Source organism: Manis javanica, chromosome X (genome assembly GCF_040802235.1).
Source record: "Manis javanica isolate MJ-LG chromosome X, MJ_LKY, whole genome shotgun sequence".
NCBI classification, from domain to species: domain Eukaryota; kingdom Metazoa; phylum Chordata; class Mammalia; order Pholidota; family Manidae; genus Manis; species Manis javanica.
The window spans coordinates 106,875,440-106,897,779 of record NC_133174.1 but is presented as its reverse complement, the minus strand read 5'-3'; the positions used below and the strand labels follow the sequence as shown (position 1 = coordinate 106,897,779).

At 43.4% G+C, this 22,340-nt stretch overlaps 1 protein-coding gene and 1 long non-coding RNA gene across 13 annotated transcripts in view; one reads left to right on the top strand and one right to left on the bottom strand.

Annotated features, from left to right (window-relative positions):
* The window catches only part of LOC108386421 (NADH dehydrogenase [ubiquinone] 1 alpha subcomplex subunit 1), a 43,573-nt gene that overhangs the window by 9,657 nt on the left and 11,576 nt on the right, over nt 1–22,340 (top strand). Inside the window, exons 1-5 of one of the 12 annotated variants that reach the window (XM_073227899.1) lie at nt 15,544–15,680; nt 16,292–18,670; nt 20,098–20,167; nt 21,292–21,454; nt 21,546–21,637. In XM_073227899.1, the coding sequence (XP_073084000.1) occupies nt 18,543–18,670; nt 20,098–20,167; nt 21,292–21,454; nt 21,546–21,637 (453 nt within the window). In that variant the 5' untranslated portion in view covers nt 15,544–15,680; nt 16,292–18,542. The other 11 variants (XM_073227900.1, XM_073227901.1, XM_073227903.1 and 8 more) reach the window with 11 other exon arrangements.
* LOC118968673 (uncharacterized) overlaps nt 9,464–22,340 on the bottom strand; it is an 89,022-nt gene continuing 76,145 nt past the window's right edge. Inside the window, exons 2-5 of the long non-coding RNA XR_012127500.1 lie at nt 15,486–15,861; nt 13,843–13,925; nt 13,605–13,717; nt 9,464–9,908 (exon numbers count right to left, since the gene is read on the bottom strand). This is a non-coding gene — a long non-coding RNA (uncharacterized lncRNA). The remainder of the gene's footprint in view (nt 9,909–13,604; nt 13,718–13,842; nt 13,926–15,485; nt 15,862–22,340) is intronic.

Genomic DNA, 22,340 nt, shown 5'->3' with positions numbered 1-22,340 from the left:
TGTAGGAAAAAAGGATTGCCTATTATCCATATCAGTGGACTTTGATGGAAAGAGATAAGCGCATCTCTGGAGTTAATCGTTACTATGTTTCAAAGGTAAGATGGCTCTGTTACTAGCCATCTGTCAGGGTTGAGGTGGGTTTCTGTTGTTGTTTTGCCAAAGGTCTTATTGTTAATGTAATTTGCGTATTCTTGTCTACTAGTGAGATTGGACAGCCTTTTACATGTTTAATGATTGTATTTCTTATTCTGGATCATTTGTCTAAATCCTTGCTTGTTTTTCTTTTAAATTTATAGGGGTTCTTTGTATGTTACGGCTGTTGATCATTTGTCTATTTTATATGTTACATATATTTTTCCCAGTCTGCTTGTTGTCTTTTTCAATTTATGATGTCTTTCATCAGATGATAGTTTTTAATTTTGATGTTCAGTTTATTGTATTTATATTTTATCATTCTGGGTTTGGGTTTTTTTAAAAATTATTAAGGTATCATTGATATACACTCTTATGAATGAATGTTTCACGTGAAAAACAATGTGGTTACTACATTCACCCGTACTGTCAAGTCCCCACCCATACGCCATTGCAGTCACTGTCCATCAGTGTAGTAAGATGCCACAGAGTCAGTATTTGTCTTCTCTGTGCTACACTGTCTTCCCCATGACCCACCCCCCCACCCCACCCCCCGCACCATGTGTACTAAACATAATACCCCTCAATCCCCTTCTCCCTCCCTCCCCAACCGCCCTCCCACACCCCTCCCCTTTGGTAACCGCTAGTCCCTTCCTGGAGTCTGTGAGACTGCGGCTATTTTGTTCCTTCAGTTTTGCTTCCTTGTTATACTCCACAAATGAGGGGAATCATTTGGCACTTGTCTTTCTCCGCCTGGCTTATTCACTGAGCATTATATCCTCCAGCTCCATCCATGTTGTTGCAAATGGGAGGATTTGTTTCTTTCTTAAGGCTGAATAGTATTTCAATGTGTATATGTACCACATCTTCTTTATCCATTCATCTACTGATGGACACTTAGGTTGCTTCCATATCTTGGCTATTGTAAATAGTGCTGCAATAAACATAGGGGTGCATATGTCTTTTTGAATCTGAGAACTTGTATTCTTTGGGTAAATTCCTAGGAGTGGAACTCCGGGGTCAAATGCTATTTCTATTTTTAGTTTTTTGAGGAACCTCCATATTGCTTTCCACAATGGTTGAACTAGCTTACATTCCCACCAGCAGTGTAGGAGGGTTCCCCTTTCTCTGCATCCTCGCCAACATTTTTTGTTCTTCGTCTTATCGATGCTGGCCATCCTAACTGGTGTGAGGTGATATCTCATTGTGGTTTTGTTTTTATTTATTTATTTGTTTGTTTGTTTGTTTTCTCATTGTGGTTTTAATTTGCATTTTCCTGATGATTAGTGATGTGGAGCATCTTTTCATGTGTCTGTTGGCCATCTGAATTTCTTCTTTGGAGAACTGCCTCTTCAGATCCTCTGCCCATTTGTTAATTTGGTTACTTGCTTTTTGGGTGTTGAGGCATGTGAGTTCTTTATATATTTTGGATGCTAACCCCTTATAGGGTATGTCATTTACAAATATATTCTCCCATACTGTAGGATGCCTTTTCGTGCTGCTGATGGTGTCCTTTGCCGTACAGAAGCTTTTAAGTTTGATGTAGTCCCATGTGTTCATTTTTGCTTTTGTTTCCTTTGCTTGCGGAGATACACTCAGGAAGAAGTTGCTCATGTTTACTCAGGAGATTTTTGCCTATGTTGTCTTCTAAGAGTTTTATGGTTTCATGACTTACATTCAGGTCTTTGATCCATTTTGAGTTTACTTTTGTATATGGGGTTAAACAATAATCCAGTTTAATTCTCTTGCATGTAGCTGTCCAGTTTTGCCACCACCAGTTGTTGAAGAAGCTGTCATTTCCTCATTGTATGTCCATAGCTCCTTTATCTTATATTAATTGACCATATATGGTTGGGTTTCTATCTGGGCTCTCTAGTCTGTTCCATTGGTCTATTGTTCTGTTCTTGTGCCAGTACCAAATTATCTTGATTACTGTGGCTTTGTAGTAGAGCTTGAGGTTGGGGAGCATAATCCCCCCGCCAGCTTTATTCTTCCTTCTCAGGATTGCTTTGGCTATTCGGGGCCTTTTGTGGTTCCATATGAACGATTTGCTCTAGTTCATTGAAGAATGCTGTTGGTATTTTGATAGGGATTGCATTGAATCTGTAGATTGCTTTAGGCAGGATGGCCATTTTCACAATATTAATTCTTCCTATCCATGAGCATGGGATGTGTTTCTGTTTATTGGTATCTTTAATTTCTGTCATGAGTGTCTTGTAGTTTTCAGAGCATAGGTCTTTCACTTCCTTGGTTAGGTTTATTCCTAGGTTTTTTATTGTTTTTGATGGAATTGTGAATGGAATTGTTCTTCTGATTTTTCTTTCCGGTAGTTCATCATTAGTGTATAGGAATGCAACAGAGTTCTTTGTATTAATTTTGTATCCTGCAACTTTGCTGAATTGAGATATTAGATCTAGTAGTTTTAGAGTGGAGTCTTTGTGGTTTTTTATGTACAATATCATGTCATCTGCAAACAGGGACAGTTTGACTTCTTCCTTACCAATCTGGATGCCCATTATTTCTTTGTGTTGTCTAATTGCTGTGGCGAGGACCTCCAGAACTATGTTGCATACAAGTGGAGAGAGTGGGCATCCTTGTTTTGTTCCCAATCTTAAAGCCTTTCAGCTTCTCGCTATTAAGTATGATGTAAGCTGTGGGTTTGTCATATATGGCCTTTATTATGTTGAGGTACTTGCCCTCTATACCCATTTTGTTGAGAGTTTTTATTGTGAATGGATGTTGAATTTTGTCGAATGCTTTTTCAGCATCTATGGAGATGATCATGTGGTTCTTGTCCTCCTTTTTGTTGATGTGGTGGATGATGTTGATGGATTTTCTAATATTGTACCACCCTTGCATCCCTGGAATAAATCCTACTTGATCATGGTGGATGGTCATTTTGATTTATTTTTGAATTCGGTTTGCTAATATTTTGCTGAGTATTTTTGCATATATGCTCATCAGGGATATTGGTCTGTAATTTTCTTTTTTTGTGGTGTCTCTGCCTGGTTTTGGTATTAGAGTGATGCTGGCCTCATAGAATGAGTTTGGAGGTATTCCCTCCTCTTCTACTTTTTGCAAAACTTTAAGGAGGATGGGTATTAGGTCTTCACTAAATGTTTGATAAAATTCAGCGGTGAAGCCATCTGGTCCAGGAGTTTTGTTTTTAGGTAGTTTTTTGATTACCAATTCAATTTCGTTGCTGTTAATTGGTCTGTTCAGATTTTCTGTTGCTTTCCGGGTCAGCCTTGGAAGGTTGTATTTTTCTCGAAAGTTGTCCATTTCTGATTTCTTCTAGGTTGTCCAGTTCATTAGCATGTAATTTTTCATAGTATTCTCTAATAATTTTTTTGTATTTCTGTGGTGTCCACAGTGATTTTTCCTTTCCCACTTGTGATTGTGTTTATGTGTGTAGACTCTCTTTTTTTCCTGATAAGTCTGGCTAGGGGTTTATCTATTTTGTTTATTTTCTCAAAGAACCAGCTCTTGCTTTCATTGATTCTTTCTACTGTTTTATTCTTCTCGATTTTATTTATTTCTGCTCTAATCTTTATTATGTCCCTTCTTCTACTGACTTTGGGCCTCATTTGTTCTTATTCTAGTTTCGTTAATTGTGAGTTTAGACTGTTCATATGGGACTGCTCTTCTTTCCTGAGGTAGGCCTGTATTGAAATATACTTCCCTCTTAGAATGACCTTCGCTGCATCCCAAAGATTTTGCGGTGTTCAGTTATTGTTGTCATTTGTCTCCATATACTGCTTGATCTCTGTTTTTATTTGGTCCATTGACCCATTGGTTATTTAGGAGCATGTTGTGAAGCCTTCATGTGTTTGTGGGATTTCTCGTTTTCTTTGCGTAATTCATTTCTAGTTTCATACCTCTGTGGTCTGAGAGGCTGGTTGGTACAATTTCAATCTTTTTAAATTTACCAAGGCTCTTTTTGTGGCCTAGTATATGATCTATTCTTGAAAATGTTCCATGCGCACTTGAGAAGAATGTGTATTCTCCTGCTTTTGGATTATAGAGTTCTGTAGATGTCTGTTAGGCCCATCTGTTCTAATGCATTGTTCAGTACCTCTGTCTCCTTACTTATTTTCCGTCTGGTTGATTTGTCCTTTGGAGTGAATGGAGTGTTGAAGTCTCCCAGAATGAAGGCATTGCATTCTATTTCCCCCTTTATTTCTGTTAGTATTTGTTTCACATATGTAGGTGCTCCTGTGTTGGCTGCATAGATATTTATAATGGTTATATCCTTTTGTTGGACTGACCCCTTTATCATTATGTAATGTCCTTCTTTGTCTCTTGTTACTTTCTTTGTTTTGAAGTCTATTTTGTTTGATACAAGTACTGCAACTCCTGCTTTTTTTCCCTATTAGTTGCATGAAATATCTTTTTCCATCCCTTCACTTTTAGTCTGTGTATGTCTTTGGGTTTAAAGTGAGTGTCTTTAGGCAGCATATACATGGGTCTTGTTTTTTTATACATTCAGTGACTGTATGTGTTTTGATTGGTGCATTCAGACAATTTACATTTAGGGTGATTTTCAATAGGTATGAAATTATTGCCATTGCAGGCTTTAGATTTGTGGTTACCAAAGGTTCAAGGTTTACCACCTTACTATCTAAGAGTGTAACGTAACTCACTTAGTATGCTATAATAAGCACAATCTAAAGGTTCTTTTTTTCCCCCTCCTTTTCTCCCTCCTCCATTCTTTATATGTTAGGTATCATATTCTGTACTCTTTGTCTGTCCCTTGACTGACTTTGGTGACAGTTGATTTAATTTTGCATTTGCTTAGTAATTAACTGTTCTAGTTTCTTTACTGTAGTTTTATTACCTCTGGTGACAGCTATTAAACCTTAGGAACACTTCCATCTATAGCAGTCCCTCCAAAATACACTGTAGAGATGGTTTGTGGGAGATAAATTCTCTCAGCTTTTGCTTATCTGGAAACTGTGTCATCCCGCCTTCCAATTTAAATAATAATCTTGCCGGATAAAGTATTCTTGTTTCGAGGCCCTTCTGCCTCATTGCATTAAATATATCAAGCCACTCCCTTCTGGCCTGTAAGGTTTCTGGTGAGAAATCTGATGATAGCCTGATGGGCTTTCCTATGTATGTGATCTTATTTCTCTCTCTGGCTGCTTTTGTTTTCAGAGGGCATCTCTCATATTTATTGATCAAATGTTGTTAACAACAATAAAATTCTGTATAGGGGACTCAATGCACAATCATTAATCAACCCCAAGCCTAATTCTCAACAGTCTCCAATCTTCTGAAGCATAATGAACAAGTTCTTAGATGGTGAACAAGTTCTTACATAGTGAATAAGTTCTTACATGGTGAACAGTGCAAGGGCAGTCATATCAGAGAAACTTTCGGTTTTGATCACGCATCATGAACTATAAACAATCAAGTCAGATATGATTATTCATTTGACCTTTATACTTATTTATATGTGAATCCCACATTGCTCCCTTATTTTTTTTTTTAATAAAATGCTGAAGTGGTAGGTAGATGCAAGATAAAGGTAGAAAACATAATTTAGTGCTGTAAGAGGGCAAATGTAGATGATCAGGTCTGTGCCTATAGACAGAGTATTAATCCAAGCTAGACAAGGGCAACAAAACATCCACAGATGCAGAAGATTTCTCTCAAAATGGGGGGTGGGGGGTGAGGTTCTAACCCTCACCTCTGTTGATCCCCAATTTCTCACCTGATGGCCCCCCTGTGACTGTGCCTGTCTTAGGTTGTTCCTCCCGTGAGGAATCTTACCCGTCTCTGGCTAACCGGCCGTCTTCCAGGGCCATACAGGGAAATGTAAAGTTGGTAAGTGAGAGAGAAGCAATATTGTTTGAAAAGGTTAGCTTTTTACTTCTTTGCAGATTTATGCCCTGTGGCTTCTATGCCCAGCATTTGTCTTGAGGTATCTTTACCTCTTGGAAGAATTATGATACTTGGTAATTTTTGATATGAGGCACGAATTCTACTAAAGGGTTGTAATTAGGAAGGAAGAAGAAAAGCTATAGAAGTCGCAGATGGAAGAAAACATGGGAAGATTGATTGTTTCTTTGACATAACTTCTTGTAGAGTAACATAAGCATGTATAGGTTTTAACAAACTACTAATTAAATTGCATACACACATTAACAGAATAGGAATACAGATTCATAACAAAAGCAGACCTACAATTACCAGCCATATCCAGTGAAACCAAGAAAACCAGTTAGGTGCCCTAGGCATTTGTGAAAACTTATCAATAATATGATGGATATTGTCTAACTGAATTTGAATAGTATGAGAAAAATCAGACAAATTAAAACAACACATTCCTGGGAACTGTTCACATCCCATATGTTCTTTTAACAGTAGATAGTCTATAGTCGCATGATTTTGGAGCACTGCAACTTGCACTTCTCCTAATTCTTGGTTGAGTTCCGACAATATACATCCAGTCAAATTTGTTGTTTTACTGTATGCACAGGCCCGCTTAGGTATCTCCTTCTTCATTCCAATGGCAAGTCCAGGAACCGGTGGGATGAATGCAGCTACAACTGCAACAGCGCCAGGATCTTTGTTGAAGTTTTTTGATGATCATCTTCTGGAATGACTCTTCCAGAGGATGTTGATGTTGGAAGTTCTTCTTCATATCGTATCTTAATTCGTTTTCTGGGTAGCCAAATTAGGCTTTGATCCTCTGTATAAACACAAACAAACCCTTTGCCCACACTTTGATATGACCTTTATACCATTGTGAAGAACCTATTGGAGATCACCACCCAGGAACTGCTTTTTTTTTTTTAAGAGAAAGAAATATTATCAGAAAAATGTACTTCCATAGCTGATCATCCGACACCCTTTAAAAGATAAAAAATTAAGGATATGTAAAGCATGCATTAATCGTTGATTTGCAGTTAATTTTATCCTATCAGGGAGTAATCCTCCCCCTTTCTTTTTTTTTATTTTTATTTTTCTTATCATTAATCTACAATTACATGAAGAATATTATCTCTCTGGCTGCTTTTATGAGTCTGTCCTTATCCTTGATCTTTGCCATTTTAATTATTATATGTCTTGGTGTTGTCTTCCTTGGGTCCCTTGTGTTGGGAGATCTGTGCTCCTCCATGGCCTGAGAGACTATCTCCTTCCCAAGATTGGAGAAGTTTTCAGCAATTACCTCCTCAAAGACAATTACCCCTATAATACAAATATTGTTCCATTTGGATTGGTCACACAGTTCTCTCAATATTCTTTCATTCTTAGAGATCCTTTTTTCTCTCTGTGCCTCAGCTTCTTTGTATATCTCTCCTCTAATTTCTGTTTCATTTATCATCCCCTCGACTGTTTTTAATCTGCTTTTAAAACCTTTCTCTCTGTGCCTCAGCCTCTATGTATTCCTCTTCTCTAATTTGTTTCATTTATCATCTCCTCCACCGTTTTAAATCTGCTTTTAAAACCTTCCATTGTATGTTTCATTTCTGATACTGTGTTCCGTCATGATTGGATCTCCGAACGGGATTCATTCCTGAGTTCTTGAATATTTTTCTGTACCTCCATGAGCATGTTTATGATTTTTATTTTGAAATCTCTTTTAGGAAGATTCATGAGATTGGTTTCATTTGAGTCTTTTTCTGGTGTATGTATGAATTTGCTTTGAAACAGGTTCCTTTGACGTTTCATATTTGTATGTGGCACCCTCTGGTGCCAAGAAGCTCTACTCCCTGGAGCTGCTCAGCCCCTGCAGCAATGTCGGGGGTTACAGGGGAGCGGTGTTGGTGCCTGGGGGGAGGAAAGAGCTGTTTCCTGCTTCCCGGCTGCTATGCCTGCCTCCACTGCCCGAACCAGTGGTCCGAGCACAGAGGTATAAGCCTCTGTGCTTTGCATTTGTAGATGCTATAGGGGGGGCTTCCCTCTGGGTGGCCTGATGCCAGGGCAGGGTTTGCCGGTTTGCGAGCCAGGTGCGGGGTGGCTGGGAGGAAGTCACAGCAGGCAGCGTATCACAGTGGGGGGGCCTCATAACTGCATAGCTAGCCAGGGGGCTGGAGTGCCTGAAGATCGTGAAAGTTCGCAACCTGCTGGCCAGAGTGCACCCAGAGACTTTTGTCTATGTGTCCTTTCTCCTGAGTAGTAAGCTCTGTGCAAGCCTTGCCCCTTTAGCAGCCCTCTTGCTGTTAGGAAGTCTCTCAGACTGCCCACCTTTCTGTTCTCCCAGAGCAGGCGGATGTGGATCCCTGTTTTCCACAAGCGGCTGGAATATCAGTCTCTCCAGGTATTCTGCCTGTCTTAGCTTTCCAACCCTGCTAATCACCAGAGCAGCATGCAGTGTAGGTTTGTGCTCCCAGAGTACATCTCCAGAGGTAGGTGTTGAGCAGTCCCAGGCCTCCACTCCCTCCCCGCTCCATTTTTCTTCCTCCCGCCAGTGAGCTGGGGTGGGGGAAGGGCTTGGGTCCCGCTGGGTCACAGCTTTGGTACGTTACCCTGTTCCGTGAGTTCTGTTCTTTTCTCCAGGTGTATGCAGTCTGGCGCATCCTTCTTCCTGTTGCTCTTTCAGGATTAGTTGTATTACTTATATTTTCGTATTATATGCAGTTTTAGGAGGAGGCCTCTGTTTCACCTCTCATGCCTCCATCTTTAATCCTCTGTCGGTTTTGGGTTTTATGTCCTGCTTATAAATGACTTTCCTACCCAAGATGATAAAAGTATATTCTTACAATTTCTCAGATATGTTGGAGTTTCTTTTCTTTTTCTATGTTTAGTGCTTTGACCCATCTACAGGTCATCTTGGGGTATAATTTGAAGCCAAGATTTAACTTTTTTTTTTCCCAAGAGATAGCCAGGTATCACAACTTATGTCCATGTGTAGAACAGTCTGTTTTTTATTTGAAACACCATTCTAGTAAACTAAATTTCCATATAAACATGGGCCTGTTTCATGAATGTGCCCATCTCTATGCCATTGGTTTGCCAATTTGTGCACCAATACCATATATAAAGAATTAATTATAATTTTATATTTGATAGAATCATATGAAATTGCTGTTTTTGTAGGTTAGAAATGGCCTAGTGGCATTTTCATATGGTTCAACCTTATAGTATGTTCTTATATCTTATAGTTGGGTCCTCATTATTATTTTTGAAAATTTTAGTTGCTTTTTAATATTTTCTTCTTGCTCTTTTATTCCTCACAGCAAACTTACATAAAGATTAATTCCATTTTATAGATGAGAAAACAGAGGGTAAGAGTGATTAATAACACTATAAGGACTCAACCTAGGTGATCTGCCTCTCAGTATAATGCTATTTGTGAATCTAATCTAATGGCCATGATGATAGATACCTACTCATCCAGAGCAGTCTTTTTCAAAGTATGGCCCAAGAACGACCATCAGAATCACCTGACATATGGCACAAAATGCAGATTCGTAGGCCCCTGGCCAGACCAAATGAATTAGGATTTCTATAAGGTGGCTCCTAGAACCATCCAATTTTAATTTTTTTCAAGAAGATTTTTGTCATAGTAAACAAAATAACTGGATCGTGTTATTTTTACATCTGGTAGTAGAAATGCCATCAATGATTAATGTTTTACTTTAGTTTCTTGAGTATTTCGTTGCAAACTGAGGTAGAGTGGCCCTTCTGAATATAAATGGTGTCATACTTCTTACAGGGCAATAGTTCTGGAGTTGGGGCCCTTGAACTTGAATTGTGGCTCTGCTTCTTCCTTACCGACTTAATTAATCAAGACTTTTAATCTCTCTGAGCCTTTGTTTCTTCATCTGTAAAAAAAAAAAAAAAATAGAATGAGGCTAATAGTAGCTTTCTTGTGTTTGCTGTTATTTTATAAGATGGTTTTACCTTACTGTCCGTGGACTTGTTAAAAGTACTTTCAGAAAGATCCAGATTGTAACTAGTTGCTTGACTTTTGTTGTGATGGAAGAGAGGGTATCTTTTCATATAAAGCAATAGGTTTGCTGCTGTCAGAAAATGAAAACTAGGAATCATAGTTTTTTTTTTACTTTAGCTATTATAAAATTCAGTCCAATTTATTGTTGCAGTTAGAGAAATGTGGGATGTGAAAGTACTTTAATAGCAGAGAATGCCATTTGGTGACACCAGAATTATAAAAGTACATGTACATTTTTTATGGGAACAGAATTCTCACATTTCACCTTTTAAACTGTTTTTCAGGGCTTGGAGAACATTGATTAAGGAAGGATTTTCCTGATTGATGAAAAACAACTCAGTTACGCTCATCTACCCCTGCTAGAAGGTTATGCTGTGTATTATGTTGCATGCAGTATATTATGTAGTTCATAATAAAAACAAAAAAGTAAAATCACAGGTTTTCTTTACTTTTTTAAATAGTACTATTGAAGATTAATCAATCTACCCAATGTAGCTTTATCACTTAAAAAAAAAACCAGAAGGCCACTGAGGCTTGTAAAATTATAGACATATGTACACCAGGCACGTAACCATTGTGCCCAGCACCTAATGTGTCATAAATGATAGTTGCTACTCTTATAATAGGTATTAATATATTTGAAAACATTGTTTCCAAAGAGATTCCTGGGAGAATACAGAAAAAGTAGTACTTTTTTTTCTAGTTCCTTTTCTGGATGAATCCTATAGTGTTTAGTATTCCAGTTAGGATGCTTTTAAAACAGATTACACTTTCCACTTCCATGCATTATGTACCTGACACACAGTGATTGCCTAAATGCTGCTCTTCATTTTAGTATGGAGCAGCAATAATCACGTTCATAAAGATGAGTGTACTGGCCACTTGTAATAGAGTTGCATGTTCAATGCTCAAGGTAACCAAACAATAAGATCTGAAGAGGTATAACTACTGTAAAGATAGTGATACTCCATGGATATAGATCAACATTGCAGGTGACTGCAGAACCTCTAGGTGAGAAGACTAAATTGTTCTGCATTCCATCTTGTATCCAGTTTAACATTTGATCTGCTGATGACCCAAAACACACTTGTACTGTGTGGTTTCTGTCGTCCTCATCTTACAGGGCAGGGCTTACAGAGGAAGGAGGTGGCATTCCCACTTAGGGTAATACTTTATATTGTGCCACCCTGTGATGATGAGACTGTTCAAGGAAAGCCATGGTCATGGTTACAACCTCTGGTCTACATTTAGTGCCATACAGGCCTCATTTAGTTGATTGTTAGGTAAACTATCTCTGAAAGGAAGCAAGAGGGCAGGTACTACAGATAGGGATACAGAAGACATTGACAACATTATGAAATCTTAATTTTGAGGTCTGATCTCTCTCTACTGTGCCTCTAGGTTGGGATCACCCATTAAGTATATCTCCTTAGAGAAGACAGGTAATGACTCTATAGCATCTTACTATGCTGATAGACAGTGACTGCAATGGGATGTGTGTGGGGGAGACTTGATAATATGGGTGAATGTTGAAACCACAATGTTGCTCATGTGAAACCTTTGTAAGATTGTGTATCGATGATACCTTAATTTAAAAAAAAGTATATCTCCCTAGATGAATGTCAGGGCTGTATAGGGAGGAGCTACAAAAAGACAAATCAGTTGGTCAGGTTTACCATTAGGGTCTGAATTCTCTGCCTCTCCTTTTTGTGGCACCTACTATGAAATTTAACCTTATTTTATACTTTACTGCCAGGGAGTGAACTACATTAAAACACCGTGAAGCTAGAAGATTATAGTGGTGTTTTGTAGCCTGCATTTCTCTTGATTTTTGCAGGTACGATTAGCCAGAAGGGAAAACAGCTGTGACGTGGTCCAGCCACTGACCTTGGGTGCATAGGTCACCTGCTCTTAAGGCCAGCTGAAATGATGCGTGGGAAGCAATGCCATTCGTTTGGTTCAGAAATCGAACAGCATAAGGTATTCATTGAGAAGACTTGCTCTAATCCCCTGCCAAGCAGCTGCCCCATTGTCACAACACCCTGAAGGTGTCTCTTTATGCACATATAAATACGTACACACATTCTTCTGTTTTCTGTAACTAACATCTGACAGTTTACCTTTATGTTCTTGTTTGGAAGAACAGTTCTTGTTTCACATCACATGTACCAGGCTGCCAGTTATTTCTAGAGACAAATAGTCAGAAGACTGAAAAAGGTAAGAGGGAACATTTACATTCAGAAGGGAGAGGAAGAGGACGGCCCTGCCCTTTGTTTGGGAAACATTTTTAAGTAGAATACTTACAGGAAAAGAATATTCTGGAATCAACAATTCCAACTTACAAGGACCCTTAGACGTTTAGTCCACATTGTGATTCTTCAGTTGAAGAAACAAAGGTTCAGGAATGGGAAGCAGTCATTTAGCTAGCTAGTGGCAGAAATGGGCCTAGAATCCTGGTGTTTTGACTCCCAACCTAGTGTACTTTTACTGTTCGTGGTTCAATAAACCCGGCAGAGTACATGGTACATGCCAGGTGCTGTTCCTCAGATTTGACTAAGACAGCTTTGCCCTTTAGGAGCTCAGTGTGAGTGGCAGAGTCAATTACAGAGTGGGTCATGAATGCTATGACAAAAGTTTGCAGAAGGTGCTGTTGGGAACACAGGTGGGGCTTGACCCAAACCTCTGGTGGGAAGGAAAGGGAAAGGGCTTAGGGAAAGTTTCCGGGTGGTGCCCACAATAGGCAGCGTCTTGAAGATTGGGTAGGATTTATGAGATAAACAATGGAGTGGAGGACATTCCACCAAGAGAAAACAGCGTGCGTCTGGGGACACAAACTAGAATGGCTGTGTGGGAAAGATCTACAAGCAGTTGTGCAGAAGTAGAGCAGAGCGAGACAGGATGGAGAGGGAAAGGGGGCTGGTGAAGTGGACAGGGACCAGAACAAGAAGGACCTGGAACGTCTCCAGGGTTTTGGACTTTCTCCTGAGGGTAATCAGGAGCCCCTGCAGAGCAGGAAGCAGGAGAGGGAGGTGGTGACTTCCATACCTCTGCCCAGCTGAAGGACTGAAAGCAGTGGGTCTCAACCAGGGTGAGTTTGCCCCCAACTCTGGGAGCACGTTTGGAAAGTCTGGAGACATTTTTTCATTGTCACCGCATGAAGGGTTGGGAAAGGCGCTACTGACTTCTAGTGGATAGATGCCAGCAATGCTTCTCAGTGTCATAAAGTGCGCAGCACAGGCCCTCCCAGGACAGTTTATTTTCTGAAGAGTTGATATGCGATGTGGAGACTTGGAGTGTGGGGAGGACCATCATGTCAGGAGGCTCCATCACCTGTCAGCTGTGTGACCTTAGGCAGGTCACTTCACTGCTCTGAGACTCGGGTCTCCCATCTTTCAAGTAAGGATAGTATGTGCTCCACATACGTCCCTGGGTGTCTGAGACTCATGAAGTCGTGTATGCGAAGTGGTTTGCAACTGTACACACAACCCTGTGCGTGTGGAAGGGATCATTGCTAAGCACCCCTTGAACAGCTGTCCAGTCCACCCCCAGGCCGCCCAAAGGCACTTACCCAAATGTGATGCCGGGAGGAGCATCAGGCCCAGTGCAAAACCAAATAGGTGACAGCAGCCATCTTAGGTTCCCTCTTAGAAAATGATCACGCCTAAGGTTATTAACAGAGCCCTGCAAACAAAAGACAACAGACAATACTAATCTCCATAGAGATACCAATTGCTCTGAAGGTATTTTCTGAGAGCAGAGAGGAAAATCCAGCTTAGAGCCACTGTGAGAACCTAGTGCTTGGTTACCTGTCTCAGCAGTTGCCACTTGTCCTCTTCTGAAGGAACGTAAGTGGATGGGACTGAAACCAGCTGCCCTCAACAGGAGGCTTCTAGATGAGGGTAGAGGGTAGAGGGGGTGAGAACTTACCAAGATTTCCCTGACACTTTTGTGATACTCAAATTATTCTACTGTGAGACGAGACACATGGGACAGTCCCAGAATTTTTTCTCTCCCAAGTACGCTGATGCAGATTTTAGGTTATCTAGCGAGACTGGCATTCAGCAAAGAACTGTACTTCCAAAGGCAGGAGAAAACAGGTAGGGAAGGCAATAAAAGCACTGAGCATTACTGCCTTAAGAAAACAAAAATCCTTCCCATGTGTTCAAATTTCTCTGGTATACCCTGCCTATCCCTGTGTGCCACGTACACGTGGCTGGCAGTGTCTGTTTCACTCAGCAGGTAGATTTTCCCTTCTAGGCCAAATACCCTTTGTTTCTAGAGGCCAGAAAACAGCACAGCCCCCAGAAGCCCACTCTCTTAAGGGCCTAGTCTTTGGGGTGGGTGGGTCAGGTCTCTAGGGCAATCCTGAGTTTTCATCCAGGGCCTGTAAGAGCAGCCCACTCACTGTAGTTATGACTGTGGACCCGAATCCTTAAGGCACCACCATCAAAAGAGTCCAGCCATTCCACAACAACTCTGCCACAGTGCTTTTGTTCTGAGCAAGAAAGACACTGTTCAGTGAGGTACTCACCCTGTGGCACATGCACAGTAAGCAGGGGCCCTGGCCTTTACTGTTGGAGGATGGGCCTCAGCTGGGGAAATGACCTGAGCTCCTACTGCCTCCTCCCCCTTCCTGGGATAGTCTGGTGCCCTTTTAGACTTAAAGCAAGGTTACTCAGCCCCACTTGCTTAGAACCTACCTAAATCCAACATGCCTTGCTGCCTCTGACTTGCTAGTGACCTTTTCACGCGAGCACGCCTCCTCATCTTCCCAACTTGATTGTAAGTGCATTGAGGGTGGGGCCTTGTCTTACATTCAGCTTCATTTCTGCACAGCGCCTGCCACCTGTACACTTGGCAGGTACTTGAGAGATATGTACTAGCTGACTTGGGTTCACTTGACGAGAAGGTCAGAATTTAGCCAGAGCTTCATTGCTGAGAGCTGACAGCCTTGCTAGGCACAGGCAGGGAGGAGGAAAGAGGAGGGAGAAGGAGAAAGAGAAAGAAGAAAAATAAGGAAAGGGGGTGACAGGGTGAGCATGAGGGTGTAAGGGGAGAAGGGGGTAGAAACTGAGAGGGAATGAAAATGACTTAAGGGACACCGGTAGGAAAGAATATCATTCAAGGTCCAGAGTGTGGAGTCCTCAAGAGAGGGCCCCTGACCTTAGCCCTGGCCCCTCTTCTTGACCTTAGCCCTGATGTCTAAGCCAGCTACCCTCAACTCAGGAAGAAGCTGACAGCCAGCTACCTTCCAGGTCACTAAAGCAACTCTCTAGTGAGCACCATATCCTCGGTACAAATTTACTCCCACTTGCCACATGCGGGGCAAATGAGGCACCGGTCACTCACTCTCCCCTGGCAGCCTCAGGAAGCCCAGGTGGGCAGGGCAGGGCCATCCAACCAGCCCTGCCTGTCGGTCTTTCTGGCAGCAGATGCCACGCATACTCACCATCAAGCGGCCATCAGGAAGGGGCTCCCTCAGCGTGGTCTGGAAGGAAACCTGGCAGCACGTCCTTGTGCACACGTTGCATGCTCCCTCAGGTGAACGCCCGAGCACTGCAGGACCATGCGCCAGCATCCGCGCCAGGAGCAAGGGCTTGGAGCTCCAAGGAGGCAGGGCGCCCAGTGTGAGGAGAGGCTCACGGTGAGGTGGGGGCGGGGCACAGTAGAGACTTGGGCTCAGGGCTTCCCAGCTTTCCATTTCCTTCCTGGGGAGGGAGGGGCTGGGCTTGGCAAGCCTGTGGCCAGCCCTCTCCCCTGTGGCACCTGCTCCTCTTACCTGTCACTTCCATCTTGGGACTTCCAAGCCCCTTCTCCACACTTACCTGTGTGGGAAGAGCACAAGCATCCTAGGGCATGCTTTGATGGATGGAACCTGTTCTCGGTGCTGCCTGAGAATCCAAAATTCTCTATCTGTACAGCCCAGAGGCCAGAATTTGTTGCCTTGATGAGGGGTTTGGTTGGGGATAGGTCAAGTTCCGGCTCGCGCGATTTAAGCTCCTCTCTAACCCAGTGGGCAATCTCTCCCAGCTCCCCCTGAGGAAGATATTTTGCCCGCAAGGAGTGTCTCCTGCTTGCCACATGTGTCTTCCATCTATCTACGTGATTAATATTGCCACTGCCCACCCTCCCAGGCCAGGTCCTCACCCCAGGCCTCTCACCAGTGGCCCCAGGGCTTCTTAGGAAAGTTTCTGCTGCCCTTGCCCACAAAACCTTGACACAAAGAAGGCTGAAGCTCTGCTCTTTTGGATGCAGCTACCGCGGGGCCCTGTGTTTCCACCTTCCCCGCTCCCCACAGAGAATCCAGGAGGAGGGCAGGGTGTGGATGGGAGCCTGCCCTGGTGCCAGAAGGTTCACAGCAGTTGGTCTGATGGGCTGTGTGGGAGTCAGACCAGTGACCAGGAGGCCAGTCACCATCAACAGCATTTGTAGATCTGGAACCTGCGGACTCACCAATGACAGTGACCATACAAGTCCTGGCTTTGCTGCTAGGCACTGGGCCTCAACAGTGAGAGCTCAAGACACACCTGCCCCTCTGGAATTTGTCCCAGGCAAATTCTCCCAGCTTTGGGGAAGCGGTGGCTCTTTCTGGCTCCTTCAGTGTTTGTTTGGCTTTTTTTTCATTAAAGTATCGTTGATACACAATCTCATCTCATGTTGGTCTCAAATATACAACAGAGTGGCTCAACAGTTACCCATATTATTAAATCCTCACCCCCTCTAGTCTAGCAGTCACTATCAACGGTAGAAGATTTACAGAATCATTAACCGTATTCTCCGTTCTGTATTACTGTCCCGGTGACCAACTTATATGTGATTGTGAATTATTGTGCCCCTTTATCTCCTTCACCCTCCCCCTGCAACTCACCCCAACCCCTCCTCTTTGGTGACCAACAGTCCCTTTTTAGTGTCTATGAGTCTACTGCTGTTTTCTTCCTTCTGTTTTGCTTTGCTTTTTATTCCACAAATAAGTGAAATCATCTGGTACTTGTCTTTCTCCACCTGGTTTATTCCACTTACCGTAATATCCCCTAGGCCCACCATGTTGTCACAGGTAGCAGGACTTCTTTCTTTTTTACGGCTGAATAATATTCCATTGTGTATATGTACCACATCTTCTTTATCCATTCGTCTATTGATGGACACTTAGGTTGCTTCCATGTCTTGGCTATTGCAAATACTGACTCCTCTACTTTTGATTCTGTCTGTTGTGGTTAGTCTCTTCATCGTGATTGTGGTAACTAATGTGTACTGAGCACTTACAAGTGTGCCTGTCCTTGTTTTGAGCGCTCTGTATGAATCACCTCATTTCACCTATTATCAACCTTAAGAAGTAACTCCTTTTAAGATCCCCATTCTACACATGGAGCTAGAGAGGTACAACCACCTGCCTACAGTCACAGAGCCAGTCCGTGGCAGAGCTGGGCCTGGAAACCCTCTGTCTGTGGTTGGAGTCTGAGTTCCTCTGACCACGCTGCACTACCTTCCACCCTTCTCCCTCCCCGACACCCCTCCTGGTCCAGCCTCACTGAGTCACCTCAGCAGCAGGCTCTCTAGGCATGAGGTGTCTTCCAGGCAGGGAGTTCAGCATTTCGTTCTGGATAAAGAGGACACTTAGCAAGAGGACACCTTCCTCTCTTGACTGGGATTGAGACCCAGTGTCTTTGGGTGAGGAGCCAACCACTCCATATGCAAAGCAAGGTGGGTACAGGCAGGGGCTCTGAGACTTAGGGATTTGTGGCCTAATAAAATTACAAATTAAAACTGGGTCCTAACATAGGGCCAACAACTTTTGATTTCACCACTTAAAAGAACATTTTATAATACTCCTATTAATAATAATACAAGAAAGAAGATCTAACCATTATAAAGAGAGCTTATGATGGACCAGGCACTGTTTGTTATGTCTTTCATGAATTATTTGATTTGATTCTCATAATAAAAATCCCTACTCTGTAGGCGCTATTATCCCCATTTTATACACAAGGAAACTTCTTATGTTAAGTAAATTGTTCCCGGGCCTGTGCTGATAACTAGTGTAATATAAGCTCATCTTCGAAAACAAGCACACAAGGCAGGTCCTAACCTCAAAATTTGGGCATAAATGAGTGAGAAGCCCCGTCAGTGAAGCTGGATGGCTCTGATGTTGAGTTTTAGGGCACTTATTTAACGTTCACTGTGCCTCAGTTTGTTCACCCGCAATGAAAATAAGAATACCCACCCCATGGGCTGTTGGGCAGAATGAATTTCACACGTGCTCCTCAGAAAGAGCCCCTCGCACAGCGACTGACAGTGGTAAGGACCCAGTGCGTGCCAGCCACGGGGCTCATCACTGCTATTCCTCTGGCAGGGCCCCGCAAGCTTACCTCTTGCTAGGAGGAAACTGGGCGTGGATACCACAGCGTGGCTCTGCTTTGGCCGTCAGATGGTTGCTGGGACTGACTGTCCCCTCCTTCACTAACAGAAGCAGGCAGAAACATTTGGGCTTTGCTTCCCATTGGTTGAAATGGGTGCTGCCATGGCAGCCCTTGTAAACATTCAGTCTGGGAATCCTGGGGGAAAGCTGCAGAGAGGCTCTTTCCGCGGCTTCCCAGGCTACTACGGTTCCAAACAAGGATCTGTCTGGTCACTCAGGTATCGGGTGTTGATAAGGGTGGGAGGGCTCCACAAAAAGGCCCTGCACTGGTTCTCCCCAGGCATCACCCAGACTCCAAACTTGACCACACCCTGACCCTTCTCACCCATTCTGCCCATCTGACCTCTCATTAGGAGCAGAAAGGGACAAAAGGAACGAGAGGCCAGTGGGAGGGACGCTGAAGAATGGCTGGTACCCACAGATGGGTGAGGGCAAGATCTGAGCTGCTTCCAGAGCCCTGTTCTGCACCTTCCCTCTCCTCTTGGAGCACAGGGCTCCCCAGGGAGGCCTCAAGGAGGTCCTTCCATGGGTGAAGCCCCCACTTCATTTCCTTGGTGTTGAAGGTCAAAGATTTGGCTTCCAGTCAATTTACCAAGAGGCAATTTGCTGAAAGCCAAGTCACTGAATGACCGAGTCACCAAACAGGCCAGTCAGTCTCTGAAGTATCAAGTTGCTGTATGGTTAACTCACCAAAGACTAGCGAATTTACCAATTTACCAAAAAGCTCTGCAATTGTCTTTAACAACAGGACTTACAGCAAACCATTTTGGTGAAATTGGCAAAGCCGTCGGGCTGGGCAGAGCCAGTGCTGCACGGCTGAGGGCCGCCAGACTCCCTCACCCCCCACCCTTCAGTGTCCTCACTCTGGGACGGGCAGCCCGGGAAGATAACGTTTTCCCCCAGGAAAATGACCCTGTCCACCCCTGCTGCAGCAACGGGAAAATGAGGCAGATGCAAACTGAGCTTCATGCTAATATGAAGACCCAAATGAACATGAATCAGCCAGCATTATTACTGAATGTTTAAAGGCTGTTCAAACCATTCCTGGGCTGATGGCCACAGGGACCCGGGTTGCCTTGTGTAGCACCTGCCACACCTGGCAACCCACAGTGACGCCAAGAAAGGGAACAAGGGCGACTCTTTCCTTGAAAGAGGCTCACAGAAACAGAGTGAGCACAGTCTGGACTCCAGATGGAAACCTGAGAACAGGGCCCCACAACTCTTTGTGAATCTTAGAGGGAGGAGGGCAGGGTAGTTAAGAGTACGGGCCGTGGAGGCAGACCGTTGGAGTGAGCTTGGCTTCCTCATTTCACATAGTAACAAGAGACCCTCTTTCTACGACTGAGAGTCCCAGCAGGAAACTGCTGGCATACTGAGGTAGGACAGGTAGGGAAGGGTTAAGTGGAGGGAACGTTTACAAAGGTGTGGGCAGACAGTGGGGAAATGGGGCAAGTGCAGCTCCCTGGGGCTGGTAATGGGCCACAGGGCTGAGGGGAGAGAGTGGCTGCCCTTATCAGCCTGAGAAGTTGTGAGAAGCTGCCCTGGGAGAAGTGGGGGCCTCCTCCATTCAGCGAGCCACAGGGACCCCAAGGAGAGAGCCCCTCGGGAATATATACCTTGCCCTCACTCTCCTCCCTTCAGCCAGATCTTCCCATCGTGTGGAACCTCCTGGGAGCCAGAAGGCACTGAAGAGACCACTGCTGTGGTCTGGTCAGGTCAGTCCTCCAGGGCAGAGCGCAGGGGGTGGTGTGGCAGAGCGGATCTGGAAGGGCAAGTGAGGTCTCATGGGGCGGTGCGGAGTTCACTGAAATGAGCCCACTGAATAGCCCACAGCTGCTACTTAGAGAAAAAGAAAAGGTTCCCTTTGGAGAGGGATCCACTTTCCTGCAACACTCCAGTGCAAGGAGTATCTGTGAGCAGTTTTTAACTCTGCCACAAGTGACGGAGTTGTCATAAGAGACTTAAGCAACGAAAAAAAGAGAATTCAAGACCCAAGCAAAAAGATGGAGGATATACAAAGACTCCTAGCCCTGGGATGTACCTTTGTTTGTAGCTCTGATAACTCTAGTTTTCACAATCTCAACAGATGTTAAAGGCATTTGGAAAATTTTAGCTATCACTTAGGATAAACATCTTACTAAACTAGGAGCGAATAATTATTTTCTTGATGAGATCAATCTCAAGCCATCAACCAGCCTCATACTTAATGGTGGTAACACCGGAAAACATGCCCACTGAAGTCAGGCACCAAAGGATGCTCACTATCTCTACTTTTACTTGACATTTTTCTGGAAGTGTTACCCAAAGCTAATACTTATAAGAGATATATATTTCAGGAAAGAAGATGGTAAAAAAAAAAAAAAAAACAGTCTCTGGCAGATGATACAATTGTATACTAGAAAATCCAAGAGAAAAAAAAAAAAGAAAACCCAACCCCTCCTATGCTGTATTGCCTCTAAAGATTTTAATTTCACTTCACTTTTCAAGAGCTGTGTGCCCTCACCTAAATCAGGGATTGAGGTTCTATTAAAGACTCAACTAGAAATCAATATTGTTAGAACTCCAAAGAAGTTAGGAATCATTATACTACATCTTTACTTAAGTCTTCATGGTTTGCGAATCTGAAAATCCTAAGATGTGTGGGAAAGTAGATCTCAGACGCCAGGCACAATGGATAAACAGTGAGGCCTCACTCCTACCCCAACACTTAAGCCCGTCCGTAGATGGAACGACCATTTCCTGTGTCTTGTGATTCCTCCAGAGATTGTCTGTACTTATACGAGTGCATACACACACAGGCACACGAAAGGTAACTTCCTGAACTTCTTTTCCCCGGCAGAGGAAAATGGATGTGACTAAAAGTGTCAAAACTCAGACGAAAATAGATGTGGATGAAAGTCCTACAGGCCGGACGACAGCCACAGAAGACTACAGCAACCTGACGGAAACAGCTCTGGCTTCAGTTAACAGGGCCGTCACTGATGCTGTTAAGGCTGTAGAAGGTAGGAATCCTGTTTGGGCACCTAGAGGATGGCCTCATATAACGAATGCCACACGACCCCGGCAACTAACAAATTCACACCTTGTTTGCAGAAGCTGAAAACCCCATCAGAAACATCACCTGGATCACACACAGTGAATTCACAGAAGAAAGAGGCCGTGAACAAATTGAAGAGTTCATTTTGGTAAGTCAGTTGACTAACTCCAGCTTGGCAAACAAGGGGGAAGAACAATGAAAAAGGCTCTTGTTTGACGAAAAGTTTGAAGTCCAGAAACCCTAGGAGACAATATCAAAGGGGATGAGAATAAGTAAACACTGCCTTCCCCTGGGTTCCAAAATCAAACTCTAATAGTCTTTGAAGGTGAAAAGCACAATCGTATTTTCCAGTGTTTGTCCATTTCCCTAGGAAAATCTGATATTCCCAGTTAAGCAGTTTTTCCCTGCTGGCACTCTATTGGAGGGACACCTAGCTGTCTAAGGAGGATGCTGCTCTCCCAAAACAGGAGCTGCCCATCACTGACATATAAACAGAGGGGATGTGGATGGATCAAAACTCTTTTTTCAGCTTTGGAAGGAAGTGCCCACACATGAAGATGTAAATGCCTATGAGTTCCTTTTCCTTTTCCTCCTGTGCCTGGCTTTGACCCATCTGTGTGGCTTATCCTGGCAACTTTGGTGAAAAGGCTCTGGGTGGCTTTGCATAACAGGCAAGGTGGGTGAAGGCGTGTAACTTGAAATCCCTACTCGTTGTATTTTCTCAGAAGAGAGACCAGTTGAAATTGGCAGAGGCAAACTCCTGACCCCTGGAGAAGTTTCCTGCTGTCTGTTTTCCGGCTAGCCCCTCAAAGCCCTAAGGACCCTACACTCTAGGAAGCCCAAGTCAGTGG